We start from the raw sequence: 19,773 nt of genomic DNA on the forward strand, positions 1-19,773 counted from the left end.
AGACTAACAGACGTATTGGAGCATGAGCTTTCGTGGGTGACGAAGTGGGTATTCACCCACGAAAGCTCCTGCTCCAATACGTCTGTTAGTCTATAAGGTGCCACAGGACTCTTTGCTGCTTTTACAAGTAAATATGTTACTTTAAATTATAACCATTTTTTTGGGGGGGGGGGGAGGGAGTTCAGCCTAATTTTTTTTTCAGTTTCCTCTAGCAAACAAATTCTTGAATTTTGAGTTTTGAAAATGAACTCAAGCTTTCTAGTGTGATCAGGAATCAAATGAGGAGAAAAACATACATAAGTCTCTCTTTGGCTACTGTATAATAAAAGAAAATGTCTCTTTGGCTAATGTATAATAAAAGAAAACCTCTCACCCATTTCAAGGACTTGAGAGATATCAGATCTTAATGTCTCTTTGCAAGCAGTTACCTTAGGCTAAGTAAAGCACTAAGGAACGTTTGGTGATATTGACACGTGATAATTAAAAATATTCAATTACAAGGTTTTAGAGCAATAACTATAAGGTCAAGGACACAATACTGTTTTTTAAGTTAATGGGATTGTTGGTCAGAGTTGATGGTCTTTAAAAAATATTGTAACTGCCTTACCTCTCCCCAAAGCAAAAATGTTCTTTGTTTGAGGTTTATAATATCATGGTTTTAAATATATCTGCATGTTATGATTTAGGCACAGAAAATTTTTGATGTAACTAGATTTGGTTGAATTGTGTGTCAGTGCTGACAGTCTTGAAACAATACATCTCATTGTCTTTCAGCTGAAGAGGTCTTAGTTTAGATTAAACATTTATGCATCCTTTATGAAAATATATTATTATGGTTAGTTTTATATGACTACACATGTAAGAAATGGATGTTGGCATATGCAGTGGCAACATACGTGAAAAAAAATACATGGTCTGTTAATGGTATTTAGTGGCAGTATCCATATCTTCCAAATATTATATTTCTCAGCTAATCATTACAGCACAAAATAGCTATTGTAGAATCCAACACTTTCAAGCCTCATGCCTAAGGCTAAGATTTTGTCAGGGATATTTTTAGTAAAGGTCACGGACAGGTCACAGGCAAAAAAGAAAAATTCATGGAAGCCGTGACCCGTCCGTGACTTTTACTAAAAATATCCCTGACAAAATGGGGATCCGCGGGTCCTCACACCACTTGAAGTGGAGCAGCTGCACAGGGGCTAGGAGCCGCCTACAGCTCTAGGGGTCCCCCGCTGCCCGTGGGAGCTATGGAGTGCCCCCGCCTCCTGTGTCAGCTGGGAGCTGTGGGGTACCCCCGCTGCCCGCAGCTCCAGGGGCCCATGGCAGCTGGGAGCTTGGGGGTTCCTCCATGGCCGGGCAGCTGTGGGGTGCCTCCCTTGCCTGCAGGGGCCAAGAGCTGCAGAGTACCCTTGCCGCCCGCAGCGCCGGGGGCCCAGAGCTCAGGGGTTCCCCCATCACTGGCTCATGATGGCCACAAGCTTGGGGGTTCCTCCGCCACTGGCAGCTCTGGGGGCCCCCACCGCCTATGGCAGCTGGGAGTTCGGGGGCTCCCCACCAGCCATAGTGGCTGGGAGCTCTGGGGGTTCCCTGCCACCCACGGCGGCTGGGAGCTGTGAGGTTCCCCGCCACCCACTGCGGCCGGGAGCTGTGAGGTTCCCCACCACCCACGGCGGCCAGGACCTTGGGGGTTCCCCTGCCGCTAGCAGCTCTGTGGGCCCCCACCACCTGGGAGTTCCCCCGCCACCTGGGGGTTCTCCCTCTGGTGCCGGCAGCTGGGAGGGTACCCCACCGCCCGCAGCAGCTTGGAGCTCTGGGGGCCGCCAGAGGCAGCGGGGATACCCCGCAGCTCCCTGCCCCAGTGGGCAGTGGGGTACTCTGCAGCTCCTGACCACGGCGGGCTGAAATCACGGAAGTCGCTGATTCCGTGACTTCCATGACTAAATCGTAGCCTTACTCATGCTTGAAGAAAGTCCATGTTTTCTTACTTATTGAACTATCATTACTACTTCACAGGAAGACACATAACCACTGATCTTTCAGCATTGTTTTCTAAGCTCTTTTGAACCAAGCAGGCATACAATTGTACAGATAAGGAAGTATGTGAATGTAAAGTATTTTTGTCTTAAGTTTTCTTGCTTCTTCTAGAAGTATGCAATGAAATAAACTTTCCAAATGTCAATGCTAGTTGCTGAAGTTGTCCTGAGTGACATTTTTTCACCTTAACATTTTTTTCCATGGACAAAATATATATTACTACATTATTTTAATTTATTAAATATTTTAGAGTTTTTGCAATAGCTGCCAAATTTCACTGATTGGCTTTAATCCTTCACTGTTCCATAACAATAAAAGCAAAAGATAGATTCTTATATTGCAAGTCTCTTCTGTCTTCAAGAAAGTAAAAATCTGAACAGCAAGATGCCAATTATCACATGAAAGTACCCGTATGCTGATTGTATGTTTCAGGAATCCGTTATAATCTCCAAGTACCAGCATCAATCGAATGCCTGGGTTTTTAATCAAATTGCTCCATTGCAAAACATTAACTCCTAGCCACAGGTCAGTGTGTTACAAAATGCCTCCTTAAAGAAACCTGCTTTGCCAGTTCGCAAATTTGATTTTCATTAAATATAAAAATATAAAATATACGTTCTCAAAGGGTGGCAAACCATCTCACAATGTCACTCAGGGATGGGAAATTGTGAGATTGTACATATCTGGCAGTTTTATCTATTCCTGTGAAATCTCTCTAGGATTGAAGTTGACAGACAAAATACTACCCTTTTCTGCTGGAGGTGTGTAAGATTAAGGAGGACAAGCTGTGCTGCTCATACATCCAAACAACGGGAGGGAGAGATGGCGGCCTGGGATACTTTACCACTCTCTTATAAAGAAGTTGTGTGTCTCTTGTTAGTGCATGCTGCCACTCCCAGTATACCTGCTGGCTGGCTGAGGCCCTGGCTATGGCTCTTAATTTAGGACTTTGGTGCGCCGAACAGCCTGAAAGGGAGGTCCTCATTCTAGCAAACTCATGGGCACTAAGTAGAGAAGCTGTTATGCTGCTGAAGCGTAAGGGGCTGCCAACGTCCCCTTCCTCTCCTTAGCACAAGCATAAGCAGGATTTGGCCCTACCTTGTGAATAAGGTGTTTGATGGCTATTTAAATAAAAGATGGGAAATGAAGGTTAGAAGTGGAAAATATTCAGACCGAAATGCACACCCGCGAGTTCACCAAAGTTGTAGAGCTGGGCTCAAGGAGCCTTTATCCATATGTCTTCATGCGTGTGGGGAATATTCCCTGTCAGTGCCCCATCCCAACAAGAAGCGGGGGGAAGAGGTGGCAGAACAGTCTAAATCCCCTCAGCACTGCCGTGGAGCTAGTTGATGCACCCTCCTGTGAAGCAGTGCAGATGCTGCACACTTCTAAGCTTTGCCGTTTCTGTGGAATAGCGTGGTTCCACGATACTCAGAACAGTTATGTCCTACCATAGAGTGGCCCCACATATACATAAATAATCTCACACATCTAACTGATTAGTAATGCTGTAATTTAACTTGTTTGCACAGGGAACCCTTTCTATAAATCCCCTTTGAGAAGCCAAATGTTTCAGAAAAGCTTTTGTTAAATCTGAAGTATATTGATAAAGTGATTTAATAAAGTCAAGTACAAGGTGTATGACATAACTTGGCCCTTTCCCACATGGAATCGGGGCACAAATACAGTACTGCAATTCACCATCAATCCATTCTGAAGAAAAAATGGAAATGACAATACTGTCACCTCCTCGTGTGTTACTGCAATTGCTTATTTTTCTTCTCTGATCTCTTTCTACTTGCCACATTGATTTGTAAGCCTATTGTCCTGGGATGTAATATCCTTTCGTAAGGATTGCTACAACAGTGGCCATCATGTTTCATATTTAGGAGACTGTGGCACTTATTCTATTTGTACAAAAGGCAGAGAATTCCCTATCATTGCCAGAGCCCTCAGGGCATGTCTACACTGCCCTACAGTTTGGATTACAGGGGTGTGAATAGCAGCATGCATCAAAGTGTTGCACCGTAACTCTGCTGCATGGACACTGTAGGTGTGAACTAAAAGGTTCCTAGTTCACCTTAATGTAGCTCTCTTCAAACAGGACTACAGTAATGCGAACTAGGAACCTTTTAGTTCACACCCGCAGCATTCACATGGGGGAAATTCAGCGCAGCACTTTCGTGCACACTGCTATTCACATCCCCATAACCCAAACTGTAGGACTGTGTAGACAAGACCTCAATTTGATTCTGCTCTTCTCCCCCACCTAAAGGCTGGTCTTTGTCTTCATCTCAATTTCTTTTCTCCCAGTTTCCTTGATTTCTCCTCCTTCCCCTTCCTCTTTCTACTTCGTTCGCCTGCTGTGACACTATCATGAGAAGGAGATTTTATCTACCACCCACAGTCAGACGAGCATAGGAATTCTATCTTTCCACGTGAAGAGAGATGGGAGGGTTGGCAAGCGAGAGTGGAATCGTCACGTTTTCCTTTCCTTTCCACACAGTGTTTTGGAGAAGAGAAAGATCGGGGAGCTGGGTCTTTTTCTCAGTGGACAGCTTGAATGTTTTCATTCTGCCTAAGATTGGTTTTGATGATCAAGACATTTGCATGGCAGCACGTCCCTGAACCCCCCACACTGGGAGTTGTTACCAACAGGGGACCTGCTCAGCTATGAGCATTGAAGGTCCCAAAGCTGGCTTTCATCGGATCACTGCTTTTGCAAAATGAAAGCCCATATTTTGTTCCATGAGCATCACTTTCTGAATAACCTTGAGCCATCCATTGATTTTAATGGGGGGGCCCTGCTTGGAAAAAAAAATCAGTGGCACAATATGACCCGTTGATTGGTTTAAAATTATAACAGAGGAGACTGAACCTTTATTAAAAATAGCCAAACTGCGACAAATATGTAATCTGAATTGCATTCAAGTTTAAATACTCCCAACCTCCCTCCCTGCCCTATACTCACACCTACCTTTCTTCTCTGATTTATCAGACACTTTCCCTCCAATTGGCGAGTAAGTGGTATCCATGGACTCTGTGGCCCTGTTTCCTTTGCTGACTCCGTTTTCATAGAGCTGTCCTTCTACAGGCTGCAGTTGCCATGTTAAGCCAAATAAATGTACTGCTGTAAAAAAATGAAAACCAATTAATTTATTCCTAAATCATAGCACCTTTGATTAGACTACGAAAGAATGCAGCAAACCTGTTTCTGCAAACGTCAGGTAGTATTTGTCTCTGTGTGGAATAAATCACAATTCCAAGTTTCTAACTTTACTCTAAAACTAAATGTCTTCTTAATTTCCACATTTTCTTTTGGACACAGGCCAATGAGCTAGGTGATGAATTTCTTCAGCAACTAATGGAAATGCTTGAAATAAAAAGGATAATGGTTGTGTGAATATGATACTCTATGATAGATTCTCAAGCTTTAGCAGGTGTTATCTGTTTCAACTGACCAAGAGCTCTCTCCTTTGCTGCATTAATATAGTGCCACAAAGGAAAACTGTTCACCTTTTGCTGCCCAGCTCTGAGTGATATTCTTCCTAGTATGTTCCCAAATCATTTTCAGCCAGTGTCTGCCTAATCATTAAACATGAACATGAGTGTGTGCATGCGCCCTCCCCCATTCCCACGCATCCCACAAAAAGGCCAGGCACAATTAGTCCTGGAGCCAAGAGAGAGCAGGGACTTCTTCCTTCCTAATTCCCAGGAGGTGCACCTCAAAGTGAGTGTGAAAAGGTGGAGGAGCATAGCCATGGTAGAATGGGACTGATCTACAGGGGAAACAAGCTGTACCCCACAAAAGGGTAATTAGCAGGCAAGCTCCCTCTGTGTCACAGTCGCTTCCAGTGCCCCCCGTTGATTGGTGCACCCCTGGGCTGTATATAAATGACATTGTCGATGTCTCTGATGTGATGGATGTGACAAAGGAAATGTACTTAATATTCTTCTGTATCTATTAGGAAGCTACACAAATTAGATTTCACCTTGACATAACTGCAGCTAATGTAAGAGAGACAAGGTCTCTTATGCAAACACAGTGCTCTACGACTCATCAAGAAGATGAAATGTGGGAAAGGTCTGTAAACTTTGTTGAAAGGCAAGATTAACAATAATAATGTGGACATACAATGGCCTCAGCCAGCGAGGCCACAAGAATACTGTACAGCTAATAAAATGCAAGGTACAGTAGTTTACACTAAATGCACAAGTATTGTAAATCCCTACACCATGTTTTTAAGACTCACCATCCATATATCCACAGTAAACATGATGCCCCAAATTCTCATTTCATTTACCTGACAGGGCAAGAAAACTTAACTGATTTATGGCTAGATTCTGATCTCAGTGTGTAATTGCAAAAATTATTCACTTCTCATTTACATTAATGTAAATTCAGAGTAAGTTCATTTGCCTCAATGGACTTATTCTGGATTTATACTGGAGTCACAGAAATCAGCATCTGGCTCTACATCTCAAAAATATGTAATCAATATACATATCTATGGAATAATAATAATTTGAGTCTTATGGTCTAGAAGACCTCATTGATACTAACCATACCCTGTATTCTGGCCTTGGAATTTATTAACCCAACATAGATCACTAGTACATACAATGAAATCAACAGGGATCACCATGTTTGCTGTACCTCTGTGTTTCTGTAGCATGCAGCATAATGGGGCCCTGATCCTAGCAAAGCTGTGGGTTCTATTATATATTAACAAAGAGTTGGCAATTAATTATAATAATATATACAAATAAATATAACGTGAGGTTCTGTAGCAGGTTTATATTCATGAATTGCATTTCCATGTTATACGCTGTAATATGATGTATGTCACAAGGCAGGGGGCTGAATGTGCAATGTATGTTTTTCCTTGTTCCACTTCTTTTTTAGCTTGGCTACATTATGCATTTTGTCAGCCATTCTCACCAATTAACCTAGTTTGCTTTGTCTTCCCTTCCGGCTGGGGAAGTACTGTAGTTTCTGTAGTACATGCCAAAGCTTGGCAAGCTAGCTGAACTGTTTGTATGTTTGACAGTCTGTTTCCTTCCTGAAAAATACCAACTGCATTATATAGATGATGCCCTTTGCCAGCCTTGGACTCCTGACTTGTAGCCTATGGGAGATTACATGTGATACCACTAGGTAGGTTTCACGTTGAACAATGTATAAGGCTGGATGTTTGAACAGAAAATAAGTTCTACTTGGACTAAATTAAATGGCTTCTATCATTACAGAAACTGGTTATCTGGCAATCTTAAAATAAATCCAATTTTCATTATATTAACCATCAAGTTCATGTGTATGAACTATAGCTCTTTGACAAATTACCTTCAAATCTAGGTATTACTCTGGTAATAACCAGTTTACACACAACACCGGAAGCCATTAAATCTTAGAGAAGACTATTTCAGGAGCTCACTAAAGGAAGTAGCACATATTTATTTATCATTTTCATTAATATTTTTTTTTCTCTCAGTTAAATATAATTTCTACAAAAATGCCTTTCTGTTTGCCCTATAATAGAGGTGCAGTATGCAGATAAAAATTACATTTTATTTTAAATATACATAAATTTTACCAAGTAGGATTCAAGAAAGTTTGCTTTTAAATCTCTTTCAAACATCTCTGGAAGACAATGAAGCTCCATGCAGAAAGTGTTTACTTGATTTAAAACACCGCAAAGGATGTTACCATTTGAAGCACTCTCTCATTTGCCAGCACAATACTAGCTTCCTCTCTGCACATTCTCACTGCTGTTAATACAAACACCTTCTTGTGTTTCTCTCTTGCTCTCTGGAACAACCAGCCTGATTACTCTGTCTCCTTGACTTTTTACCTTATTAGAGATCTAATCTGAAAACAGAGATCTAATCCTGATGTGCCAAACCCCAATTTATCCAGCCCTCCACTATTATTTAGCTTTGTCACTGTATGACTGCATTCTTCCCCCACAGACTTATACATAGCTCCTATAGAGGTGATTTGGAGGCAGGAAACACATTTGAGGTAAAAATGTGATCCTCTCTTTATATAGTGTTTTGGAGTACACTGCAGATGTCAGATGCTAACGTACAAATTGCAATTATATTGTATTTATATAACACATGTTTAAGTCATTCTAAAATTTTAGATCCTCCTTGCAAAAGATAAATGTAAATATATATATTTTTACAATAATACGATATAGGATTAAATTAAAGACTTTGGTCCAGCTACTAAGTTTGACAGAGTTTACAGTCGGCAGAGCTGACGAGAGTGTAGGATGCTGTGGGGGCAAAGGTGGATCTAAGCTTGCTTTCCACTCCCTCAATCCTGGGCCTATTATGGCTGCTCTAAATTTTGTCAGCTACATTTGGTCTCATCGGACTGCTGTGCTGGCTGAGGATACAGCGGAGCATTGTACACTCTGCCTTGTCCTCAACATACCACCTAAATGAAGCCAGGGAGCAGTGGCAACGCTGACTCTCTGGCATCTCCATCACAGGGAATCCTTGGTTGCCCCTTTAAGGTAACTTTCTGGCTGTTTTGCACCAATGAGGTAACTCAAAACTGCCAGGGCCAAGGCTCTGGCCCTTCATCTGCAAAGCAAATAATTAGAATGATCTATTTTGCTCAACTTTTAATCAAACGGAAATTGACATTTCTAGATAAGTTACTCATGTCTTGTAAGTTTGCAGCATACTCAGGCAAAGACTCAGAAATATACAAAAGTGGGATTTTCAGGTTTCATTTTGTAAACCAGATTATTCCATACCTTCTGCTTATAAAGCCAATAATCTAATTTAATTTATTTGTATCTAACTTTTGTGTAAGCACAGCTTGTCAACTTATGTGCTGCAAGTCTGGCAGTATATGAAATGTGTGGTTTGGCTCAAATGCAAAATAGACTCTCAATAGTGAAGAGATGACCAAAAAAAAAAAAGAAAGTGCCCTTTGCAATAAGCACTTATCTAACCCACATGACTAAGTTTTGGGGACAAAATCCCACAAATGTGTAGTCTCTCCAAATCACCGACCTGCACAAAATGCCTTTTGTTTTGCTTTCCCTGCTGTTTTCATTTATTTTAGAAAACCTTATTAGAGCTTCCTCTATCAGATCTAAGAGACAGAATGGACTTCATCAGCTGACCATTGTTTCTGCCCCTCATCAGACAATCTCCAGCTACTTGAAAAGTATTTATTTTCTGCAATTGCACACTGGTCCTGTTTACAATGTTGAATTACATCCATGCTATAAAGTCATGATGTGCATTGGTGTTTGTGATGATGTGGGAATTTTCTGCAATATTTTATGAATCCTCAGTTTCCTCCTATGCTTTGCATTGCTACCCAGTGTGGGGAAGAAGATTAATTTTGCTCTCAGGCTATGCTAAAAGATGTAAGTAAGTGCATGTGTCAGCTCCCTGTTTGGGTGGAATGAGTAGAGTTATTAAGGGACTGGTTGAAACTGACCCAGGTCAACAAAGGGTCCAGGGAGACAATGCACGCTCCAATGATTCATGTTATTGACACTCAACAGTGGGAAGCTCCGGCCAGGGGGGTTGTGAACTCAGCATGGTCCTGCCTGGAAAAAAAGGACAGAGTGTCCAGCAGGGAATAAAGGACTTGTCTCCACTACCGGGGTAAGTTGACCTAAGTTATGCTACCCCAACTATGTGAATAATGTAGTGGAAGTTGACGTAGCTTAGGTCGATTTACCCCGGTGTCTTCACTGCACTGAGTCGACGGGAGATGCTCTCTGGTCGACTTACCTTACTCTTCTCGGAGAGCTGGAATACCGGGGTCCATGGGAGAGTGCTCTGCCATCAATTTAGCGGGTCTTCACTAGACCCGCTAAATCGATCCCTGCTTCATCGATTGCAGCAGCTTCAACCTCCCCTAGTGGAAATCAGCCCAAAGTGTGGGCTCTGGAAGAAGCTGAGCTCTTTCACTTGGGAACTGACTAAGGAAGGAAGTCAGAGAGAGACAGAGCCCAAAAATGGAGTTCACTACAGCTTGGCTGGTAAACTGTGGCTTGACCATTATTTCTCTATGCTAACCTAAGGACTTCCAGTGCTGTGTACCACTTGAGTAATCTTGAGTAATACATTCTACTTTGTTTTGAAAAACACTGTGTGGGGTTTTGCTGCAAATACTGGCTGGCGTGATTAGTCCCTGAAGAGTGTACAAGTCTATTCTGTACCAGCAGTCTATTTAAATTAGACTCACTGAGCAGAGCTCACGGTGTGAAGCAGACATGCTGGAGCCCAGTAGCTCAGTCTAGGAGGCAGTAAGGCTGCGGGGCCTACCCAGAAGGAGCAGTGAGACACTTGGGAAATCTGGCACACTAAAGGGGTTCCTCCAAGAGACTGTTCAAAAACTGGAGTGTAGCACAGATCCTGGGGATCCGTGACTGTGTTCAGATGAAAGTTAAAATTACAAGCCTGATTTTCAGTTGTCCTAAGGCTCTTCACACTACTTTGTCAGTATAAAGGAGACAAAGTGAGTATAAATGTAATTCATACACTGCCAGTGATGTAAAGTGGCTTCAGTGTAAATGAGAATCAGGGCCAAAGCTGCATTATTTGGAGGAGGACAGCTTATCTATCATTAGATCTTCTAAGTAATATGCTAGTAGCATTGTGCTATGATCAAGTTATGAGATTCTGTGCCTTACAACTGCTACATTCTTCATTTGGATATGATTTATCAAGGTGAAGAAAGGGATAGTGGTTTCTGGTCTGGTAACCTTTCCTGAAATGAAGATTTGTGCCACATGGCTATTATGTCCCTCTTGACTCGTAAGCATTTTCCTCTCTATAAGTAACACATTTTTATACCTCAGGAATAAAAACCTTGGGACAATTAAAAAGAGGGATCATTTCTTATATTCTGTCATATAAGGACCAACCTGGTTTCACATTTCAAACTGAAACCTCTGTTAGAGTTAGGGACAGACAAATAAACAATCTTGGCAAACAGCACAATGAAGTATGATTGATTGGCCTTTGCCAACTCTTTCTTTCAGTAGAGCTAAGGATTTGTAACTATACTGGAAATGTCCAAAATTTCTAAGACAAGCCTCTGCTAGTATCTATTAGTCAGACCTGGAATCATACGGAATAGAAACCTAAGACATCCAGCTGTGAAACCCTTACTCACCTAGATAAGCACTTCTGGACTCAAGTAATCCCACTGAAGTATTCACTAATGTGATTTAAGGTTGCACAGCTGTGGCCCAGCCTGAAGAGTTTAACAATGTATATTCTACTGTATTCTCTGAGCTTTCTGAATGGTGTAGAAAGCAACACAATTGATATTGTCTACCAACATGTTATTGAGGTATATGTTTCTCAAAACATGGCCCAACCTTACAACCTGCTAACACCCAAACTTGCACTACTGCCCTTTACAGTGTGTGAAAAGGGACTGAAATAAAGGACAAGACACAATGGAAAATAGCAGAGTGTTTGAACTTGTGCAACATTTTCTATAATATTAATGTGACGACCCAACACCCATCTCTGATGTCTGCTATTTCTAGTAATAAATAATGGGATAACGTCAAATGTATTTTTTATGGGAGAGTTGTAAATGTGTCTGAAATAAGTGATATCTCTTACATTGAGGGACAATGGGTCCGATTTTCAGAGGGGCTGAGCACTTGCAGCACCCACTGAAGTCACTGGAACTGCATGGGTTAAGCACCTTTGAAAACTAAGCCCAGTGACTTTGCATGCTCAGATAATATGCTGATAAAAGGCTAGGGCATTATGAATGCAAAGTGCTATGGACCAATGGTTATTCTTTGGAAGTCCAATGACACCTAATTAAACAATCAAATAATCAGCTAAGAATAAACGATTGTATCATACTTTAAGAAAACAATGATTTAGTGGAAAACTACAGAAACTAATACCATATGTTCTTATACTAATAAAAATTCTTTTGTAGATTTGTGTCACCCTATTTTTAACATCTGATTTGAATTTCCTCCACAACTGCTGATTGTTGCTTGACTTTTTAGTTTTATGATAAGACTCATCTAAGCAACAGATGCTGCATCATAAAAACAGAGTATTTAGAGACAACACTACAGAATCGTAATGTATTTTAATATCATCTATATCAATACAGAGCCAGAGATAAAGACAGCAAAACACATTCAAGATACTGAACCATACTTTTGTGCTGATGACTTCCGTGTGCTAAAGCCAGTTGATATAACTGCACTTATCATTCCCCTTTAGCTCCTTATCTCCAGGCCATAATGAAGGCAGGGTGAGTGGGGAAGCCACCCAGGGCGCAGAATGGCCAGGGGTGCAAAAACGGGGCGGTGCGCAGGATTGGGCCCAGCGGTGTCTGCCCCAACTCCCCTGCAGGATTGGGCCCAGCAACATCCGGCCAGAACCCAGGGTGCTCAGCATTCCTCTCCCCGCTGCCCCCCCCCCCGCCAATCACAGGCTCAATGACCCCATCCGGAGCAGTCTCCCTAGCACCTTGGCGGGGTGGCAAGCATGCATGGAGCTGAGTGTTGCTTGGCTCCTACTGACCATGCTCATTGCTCAGTAACGTCTGCTAAAGCTGCTGCTCTGCTGGGGATTAAAAGGGTTAAAGGGGGGGAAGGGGCAAATTGAGGGTGGGTGGGGAAGGTCTGAGCAGGGGGCAGAAACTGGCTTGGGGGGGTCAAACAGCTGGAGCAGGTGCAGGAGAGGGGCCAAAGAGCAAAATTGGGTTGGGGGGGTAGGAGCCGGGGTTCAGTCCAAGGGGGTGAGGGACTGCCACATGGTGGCAGAGGGCAAAGCCCCAGCACAGGGAGGGGCAGAGGGCACAGTTACCCCGATAGGATGAGCCACTTGCCTTGTTTACAAAATAGCATGGAGGGGCAGAGAGGCTTCCATGATTAGGAGGAAGTGTTCAGACAAGAAAGAATATAGTTGTAATATAGAAAAGGGTGAGTTCTAGTTTGGAGGGGCTGCTTGTGATTTACAGTAGGGGAAGCAACAGCAGAACCAAAGAAAGTAAAGTAAAACATGCCTTTTTAGTCAACACTCTGTAATGGTAAACCACACCCTGCTCCCTCCTTTAGCTGTGTTTTCCTGTTACTATGACCCAGCCTTACTTGTTGCTGCCCCATCCTGATTCAATCGGTATTACAGAGAATAGAATAAGGAACCTCCCTCTGATCCACTGTTATAATGCTCCATTAACTCCAGCAAGGTGCACTCACACATCAGGGAACTGACACTGTCAGGGCCAACTGACAAGCACAGCATAATCTGATTTCACAATCACAACCATATACTTTCTTCTGTCTCCACACTTAGGTGTGAGGGGCCTCGCCTGGCCAGAAGTCAAATGTCACAGAACCATACAGTTAGAAGGGACCGCAAGAGTCATCTAGTCTAACCCCCTTCCAAGATGCAGGATGCATCATGCCTCTTATCAGCTGTCACAGCATAGCTTCCCCCACTCAATGATACTTCCCACAGTGGCCTTATACAAACAAGCCATGCTAATATAATCCTTCCCCTTTAAAGGGGTATTATCACAATATGCTTGGCAGGATTCCACAGGAAAAATTATCAGGTATAAGCCAACTATAATATTGTACCAGCAAGCAAACAATAATCAATATTCTTCTTAGAAAACTAAAATCACTATGCAAAAAGGTAAAAAACAGAAATCTTACATCCTTTCCCCCGCAAAATGGCTGTCTCCCTCATATAAAGGCCAGAGAAAGGGTGGCTTCTGCTTCTACAGAGTCAGATGCTATGTTGGTAATTCGATTGCTAGATAATGCACCTCCCTGGTAAATTCATTCTTTGTTTACTCTTGAGTCCCTTTTATTCTCCGATGTGTCATTGAAAGAGGTGGCTGTTTATTCCAGCTACAGTCTCACTGTGGGGTGATGGAAAACCACCAGTATCACTTTTATATATATATATATATATATATATAAAAAACAGAAATGCAATTTTATGTCTTTCCGAATAAGTTTCATGCCATTAAGTCATTGCAATATCCATATTTATGGTACGATTATTTTCAGTCCATGTTTTTTTCAGTGCCTGTCAATGAGTTTAAAGGTTATATAGGAGGATACTATAAGGATATTAAAGGATTGTGTGAAATTAATGCGACACTTAAAAGAATCATACAGTAACTTTTATCGTCTACGTACTGTACTGATATGCAAAAATAAATGCACTCTCATTACTCTATAATATCCTAATTCAGATTATCTAAAAAAACCCAGTAGGGGGCAAATATGCTTGCTCACCCCGGGCGCTAAAATGCCTAGTTACAGATCTGCCTTATCTGTATTATACCCACTAACCAAGTCCATCAGGACTACTTCTAACATGTCACAAACATGCTTTCAAACAATGGTCTTGTCATTTAAAGTCCCCCAAACCTGTCAAGAGATCTGTTTCTTTCCTACACCCCAAATTATACTGGTGATAGGTGCTGATTTATTCCATATAGACCAGTGACAAGTGTACAAATCAGGACATATACATCAAGGGAAAACTAGAACTCACCCTTTTCTATATTACAACTCAAGACAGAAGAGCTTAAGATCACATTATTATTATTGTTATACATGGTTAAGATCTTTCAATAAATTCTAGAGATTTATAAAATGTATTTGTCATAATTTTGGGGTAACTGTACCTGTATTCCTCCTCCAACATCCCTCAAGGGCTCATTTCTTCTTTAGGTAAAACATTACAGAGAAAACATATTAGAAAATAAAAACCTACATGCATGCTAAAAAGCTTACTAGAGGTCACCTCAATGCCAACCTAGGGCTCTGGAAGGTTCTAGTCCTTCAAAACCCATAGCTGAGTTTTCCTCAAGGTTACAAGTTCATAACCATCTTAGATCCAGAATGAAAGTTAGGGCATGTCTTCACTAGCAACGTGCTTTAACTTGGCTGTATGGTCGCGGCACACGAGGGGAGTAGCTAACAGTGCGGCTCACAATGGTGCACTGTCTACACTGCCACTTTACAGCGCTGAAATTTGCAGTGCTCAGGGGTGTGTTTTTTCACACCCCGAGCGAGAAAGTTGCAGTGCTGTAAAGTGGCAGTGTAGACAAGGCCTTAGGTAGATCAGTCCTTTTTATTTTTTTAAATACAGCTCAGGCCTTTGATCTTGGCCTTCTTTAATAGGTAATCAGCAGATGATAACCCTCTCCTCAGGACTAGCTTGAAAAGGCTGGGTATTTGCATAACCAGATAATAGTTGGTTAATTTGCATTAACCTCTTAAGAACATAAGAACGGCCATACTGGGTCAGACCAAAGGTCCATCAAGCCCAGTATCCTGTCCTCTGACAGTGGCCAATGGCAGGTGCCCCAAAGGGAATGAACAGATAGGTCAAGTGATCATCAAGTGATCCATGCCCTGTCACCCAATCCCAGCTTCTGGCAAACAGAGGCTAGGGACACCATTCCTGCCCATCCTGGCTAATAGCCATTGATGGACCTATCTTCCATGAATCTATCTAGCTCCCTTTTGAACCCTGTTATAGTACTGGCCTTCACAACACTCGCTGGCAAGGAGTTCCAGAGGTTGACAATGCGTTGCATGAAAAAATACTTTCTTGTGTTTGTTTGAAACCTGCAACCTATTAATTTCATTTGGTGGCCCCTTGTTCTTGTATTATGAGAAGGAGTAAACAACACTTCCTTATTTACTTTCTCTATACCACTCATGATTTTATAGACCATTATCATATCCCCCTTTAGTTGCCTCTTTTCCAAGCTGAAAAGTCCCAGTCTTATTTAATCTCTCCTCAAACGGAAGCCTCTTCCTAGGGAATACTCAGGAAATCCAGTTAACATTTATTGTCCCATAAATCGATACCTGTCTGGCATATTTTCAAAATAATCTTTTGAACTCCTAATTCGTGCATCGGTCACATCTCCTCCCCCCGCCCCTCCAAGAGATTACATACAATTCCGGCCCATAGTAACACAAAAATTTAATACAATAAGGTTTTTCAAGGATATTGCAGGAAATTGCCGTATCATTTTTCTCTCATTCCCTATATACTTATGCATGAAGCTGTGTTGGAGACTGTTAAATGTCTGAGAAGGGACTGTTAGCACTTTTGCACTGTTGAGATTTAAGTTCTTCTATGAAAGTTGTCTTGATGTATTTGGTCAAGGTGTTTGCTTTGTTTTTTTTCTGTACTGTGTTTAGAGATTTAAAAAAACCTAAAAACTACCTATATTTCTGATCCTGCGAGTTATCCTGTTAAACCCTGCACACACATAGCCCCATAAATCAGTGGCATCGGGGCCTGTATCTTTATTTCTCTATATACTGTTTCTTCCCAGGAAAAAACTAATCTTGTCATATTTCATCTCTCCAATTCTCCACCCACAATCAGTTATACTGGCTTTTTAGTAGGTACTACATTTTATATAGATTCATCCCTTTCTAAAAGAACACAACAACATTAGAGGAAAGAAAAATATTAATATCTTTAATAATGTATCTCAGACATCTTTTCAGTTGCGGGGAAAAAGTAAGATTAATGAGTGAAGGTAAAACTGGGCAAATATTCACCCTGCAACAGACTCAGTGTTTACTGATGCTGATTATAGCCTTCTTAAGTCTTAAAACAAACTAAAGCATAACAAGGACCCAAATGATTTGCTATTTTGCTGACATCTTGAGATTCACCCATTTGTAGAACAATTCATGAAGTGTATATCTCAGAAGGATTATCTCTAGCTATGCATCCATAACGTATGTGGCATTTATTGTATGAAATGTTTGGCAATCCATTTTCCTCAAATTTTAAATTGCCTAATCCAGTAAAGTTGGAAAAGAACATATACCAATTTTAGCCATGTAGAGACATGGACAACCCTATAAAATACAAGTTATTTACATGTGCTGTAGATGGTATCAGCATTAAGAGGCGGATTTGGTTGATTTCACATTGCCATCTTACATATGGACACATTGGTTAATGTATAACTTGTTTTCTCTATTCAGTCTTTCATCCTGTTGTCAATTTAGTAAACTGTTAACTACTCAAAAGCTCGATCAGACTCTCAAGAATCACGAGAGAAGCTGCTGCCTGTATTGCCCTTCTCAAACACTGATAAAATGCATTAACCCTTCTTCTGGTGTGTTGCATACATTCGTGTCTTATTGCCTTCTTCAACTGGCTAATTAGTAAATTCAAGTAATTGTGTTCAAGACTGTGACACGGTGCTGGGCAAGAACTGCTGACTCAGCCCTCTGTCACGCCAGCTCCCATTAAGGGAAGTACACTGGAGCTGGCTAGAGAAAACCTGTGCCTAATTGGGGAATGGGAGACAGTTGCCTGCCCAATTAGCCAGGGGTTATATAAAAGGCTGGGCGGAAGGAAGCCAGGGGAAAAGGAGGAGCGAGGGAGTGGAAGCAGAGCGATAGCTCTTCCCTCCTGGGTGCAGACACTAGAACCCAAGCGGTGTATGGTAAAAAGGTAGTGGGAGCACAACCTGTAAATAAACGGCACTGGGGTTACTGAATCCCAGGGTCGCGTAGTGACTTTGTCAGCACAGCAGGGTAGAAACCAAGAGGGCCCTGCAGCGCCCTGCTACAAAGATTGACACCAATGCATTGATTGCCAAAACATATATGAGAGGATAGAAGAAAAGTAAACATATATATGCTTTGATTCAGTTGGAAACAACACACACCAAATACCCTCTGTATGCAATCAGCATTTTCTGAGCTCTCTGCAACAATTATTATGAGTTTGCAACATATTCATAGGAGCTCACGCTGCTAAAGCTAAAACGTAAATTCTGCAGTTCAGGAGATTTGGTAGACTGAACACTGACTATCGATTGTCAAAAAATCAGTCTGTGCTGCTTTTCAAACAACCACTTCCATACTCCCCTTGATCTCTGTATGAGATGCATTTACATCAGTGGTAACAGCAAAAGAGTATGTGCAGTGGTTTATAGATTAGAAATGAGAAAGTAGACAAAATGTAGTAAAAACTTCTTACTGACTGGTAGTTCAAAAACTACAGAAAAACATAGAACAAGTGGATGCTTTCAGCTAAAGCTTTCAGACTTTCCCTATGGTGTTCCCATTGGTACAGAGAGTCTAAAAGAACAAAAATGGATCTAGCTAGTTATAAGGAAAATATTTCATATTTTGATTAGAGAGAAGTAAACCACAATTCAGGGTGTTTGGAGCCAAATTTTTGGCTTGGCTAATTACAATTATAGGAGCTGGAATCAGATTTGGATTTCCAACACCCACTATGAATGGGGGTTGTTCTGATCTGGGGATTAGTTTTGGGTCCATCTGAAATTGTGATATATAGCTTTTAGGTCTAACAACAGGAAAAACAGTTTCAACAGCACACTAAGTTGCTGAATGATATGCATAAGAGCAGGCTTACATATCAACAAAGTATCTACATTCATTTGGCCTGATATCACAGCTTCCCGCACGGCAACTTCTATTATAATAGAAGGACAGTTTGATTTTGTCATTTGCAAGTTTCCCCTTATCCTTCATAATAGAAGTAGTAGTAATAACAACATTAACACCACCAACACCTGACGCTTATATAGCACTTTTCATCAGTACATCTCAAAGTGCTTTAAGAAGGTGGTCAGTCTCATTATCCCCATTTTACAGATGGGGAAACTGAAGCGCAGGGAGATAAAGTAACTTGCTCAAGGTCACCTAGGATGCCTGTGCTAGAAACAGAATCCAGGTCTCCTGAGTCTCAGACCGGTGCTCTATCTAGTATTTGATCCTGCAACACTGAAGTCAATGGGAGTTTTCCTAATGACTTTATTGGGAGTAGGAACAGGTTCTGTATGCATAGTATAGTGATACCGCTACACAGTTTGGACCCAAGCATGTAGTTCTTACTCCGGCAAAACTGCCCCAGACTTTAACAAAACTTCCCTTGAGTAAGGATTCAACCCAATGTGAATCACAGTGAGTGAAAGGAAAAGATTTGCTGAGTGAATTTTAATTGTAGAGTATTTCACAGAGTATGATTACAAAATCTTTTCATACATTCACCTACTCTTATTTAAAACATGAACATTTAAATTCTTGGCATGAAAAGATATGCAAATATGAAACCCTAGTGAACGAGTGAACTTTCAAAATAGTTTATATGCTATTATTCATCCCTAACAAAGGAAAAGAATTAAGGAACCTGACTCATAATAGCAGACTCTGAACATATTTAAATATTTAATCTGCCAGATATGGCCATGGTGAATATTAAATCTGAATACCCCAGTTAACAAGTATCTGCATTTACTACAGAACTTTTAGAACTAAAACACTTTCCTGGATAAACAAAAAGATAGATGCAACTTGGGAAATTTCCCAATTTAACACACATTTTCAAGTCTAAAAAATGATTTTTTTACATTTAAAGAGAAATTATTCTCTACTATCCTTCCTACAGAATATTTAATATCTATTAAAGAAATACATATTTCTCACACAATTAGAAGGCAATGTTCTATCACAGACATTGTTGGGAGGACTATGATAAATATAGATGTCCACTTAAGGCACTTGTGGGGTTCTGTGGGGCTTATCCCATCCTTTGTTCAATACATTAGAAGGGCTAATAAGGAGGCAGGACTTATGGTACCCATCAGCGTACTGATGACATCCAGCTCAAATCTCCAGTAAAGGTGGTTGAGCACTTTGCCCAGTGGCAGGATGAGGGATGAAGTGAGAT

General features: G+C 41.3%; 1 protein-coding gene across 1 annotated transcript in view; it reads right to left on the minus strand.

Moving 5' to 3' along the window:
* TENM1 (teneurin transmembrane protein 1) overlaps nucleotides 1–19,773 on the minus strand; it is a 383,458-nt gene that overhangs the window by 179,725 nt on the left and 183,960 nt on the right. Inside the window, exon 5 of the mRNA XM_029911855.1 lies at nucleotides 5,015–5,167. Coding sequence (XP_029767715.1) covers nucleotides 5,015–5,167 — 153 coding nt within the window. The remainder of the gene's footprint in view (nucleotides 1–5,014; nucleotides 5,168–19,773) is intronic.

This window comes from Terrapene carolina, unplaced genomic scaffold (assembly GCF_002925995.2).
Source record: "Terrapene carolina triunguis isolate 2854851 unplaced genomic scaffold, T_m_triunguis-2.0 Scaffold131, whole genome shotgun sequence".
NCBI lineage: Eukaryota > Metazoa > Chordata > Testudines > Emydidae > Terrapene > Terrapene triunguis.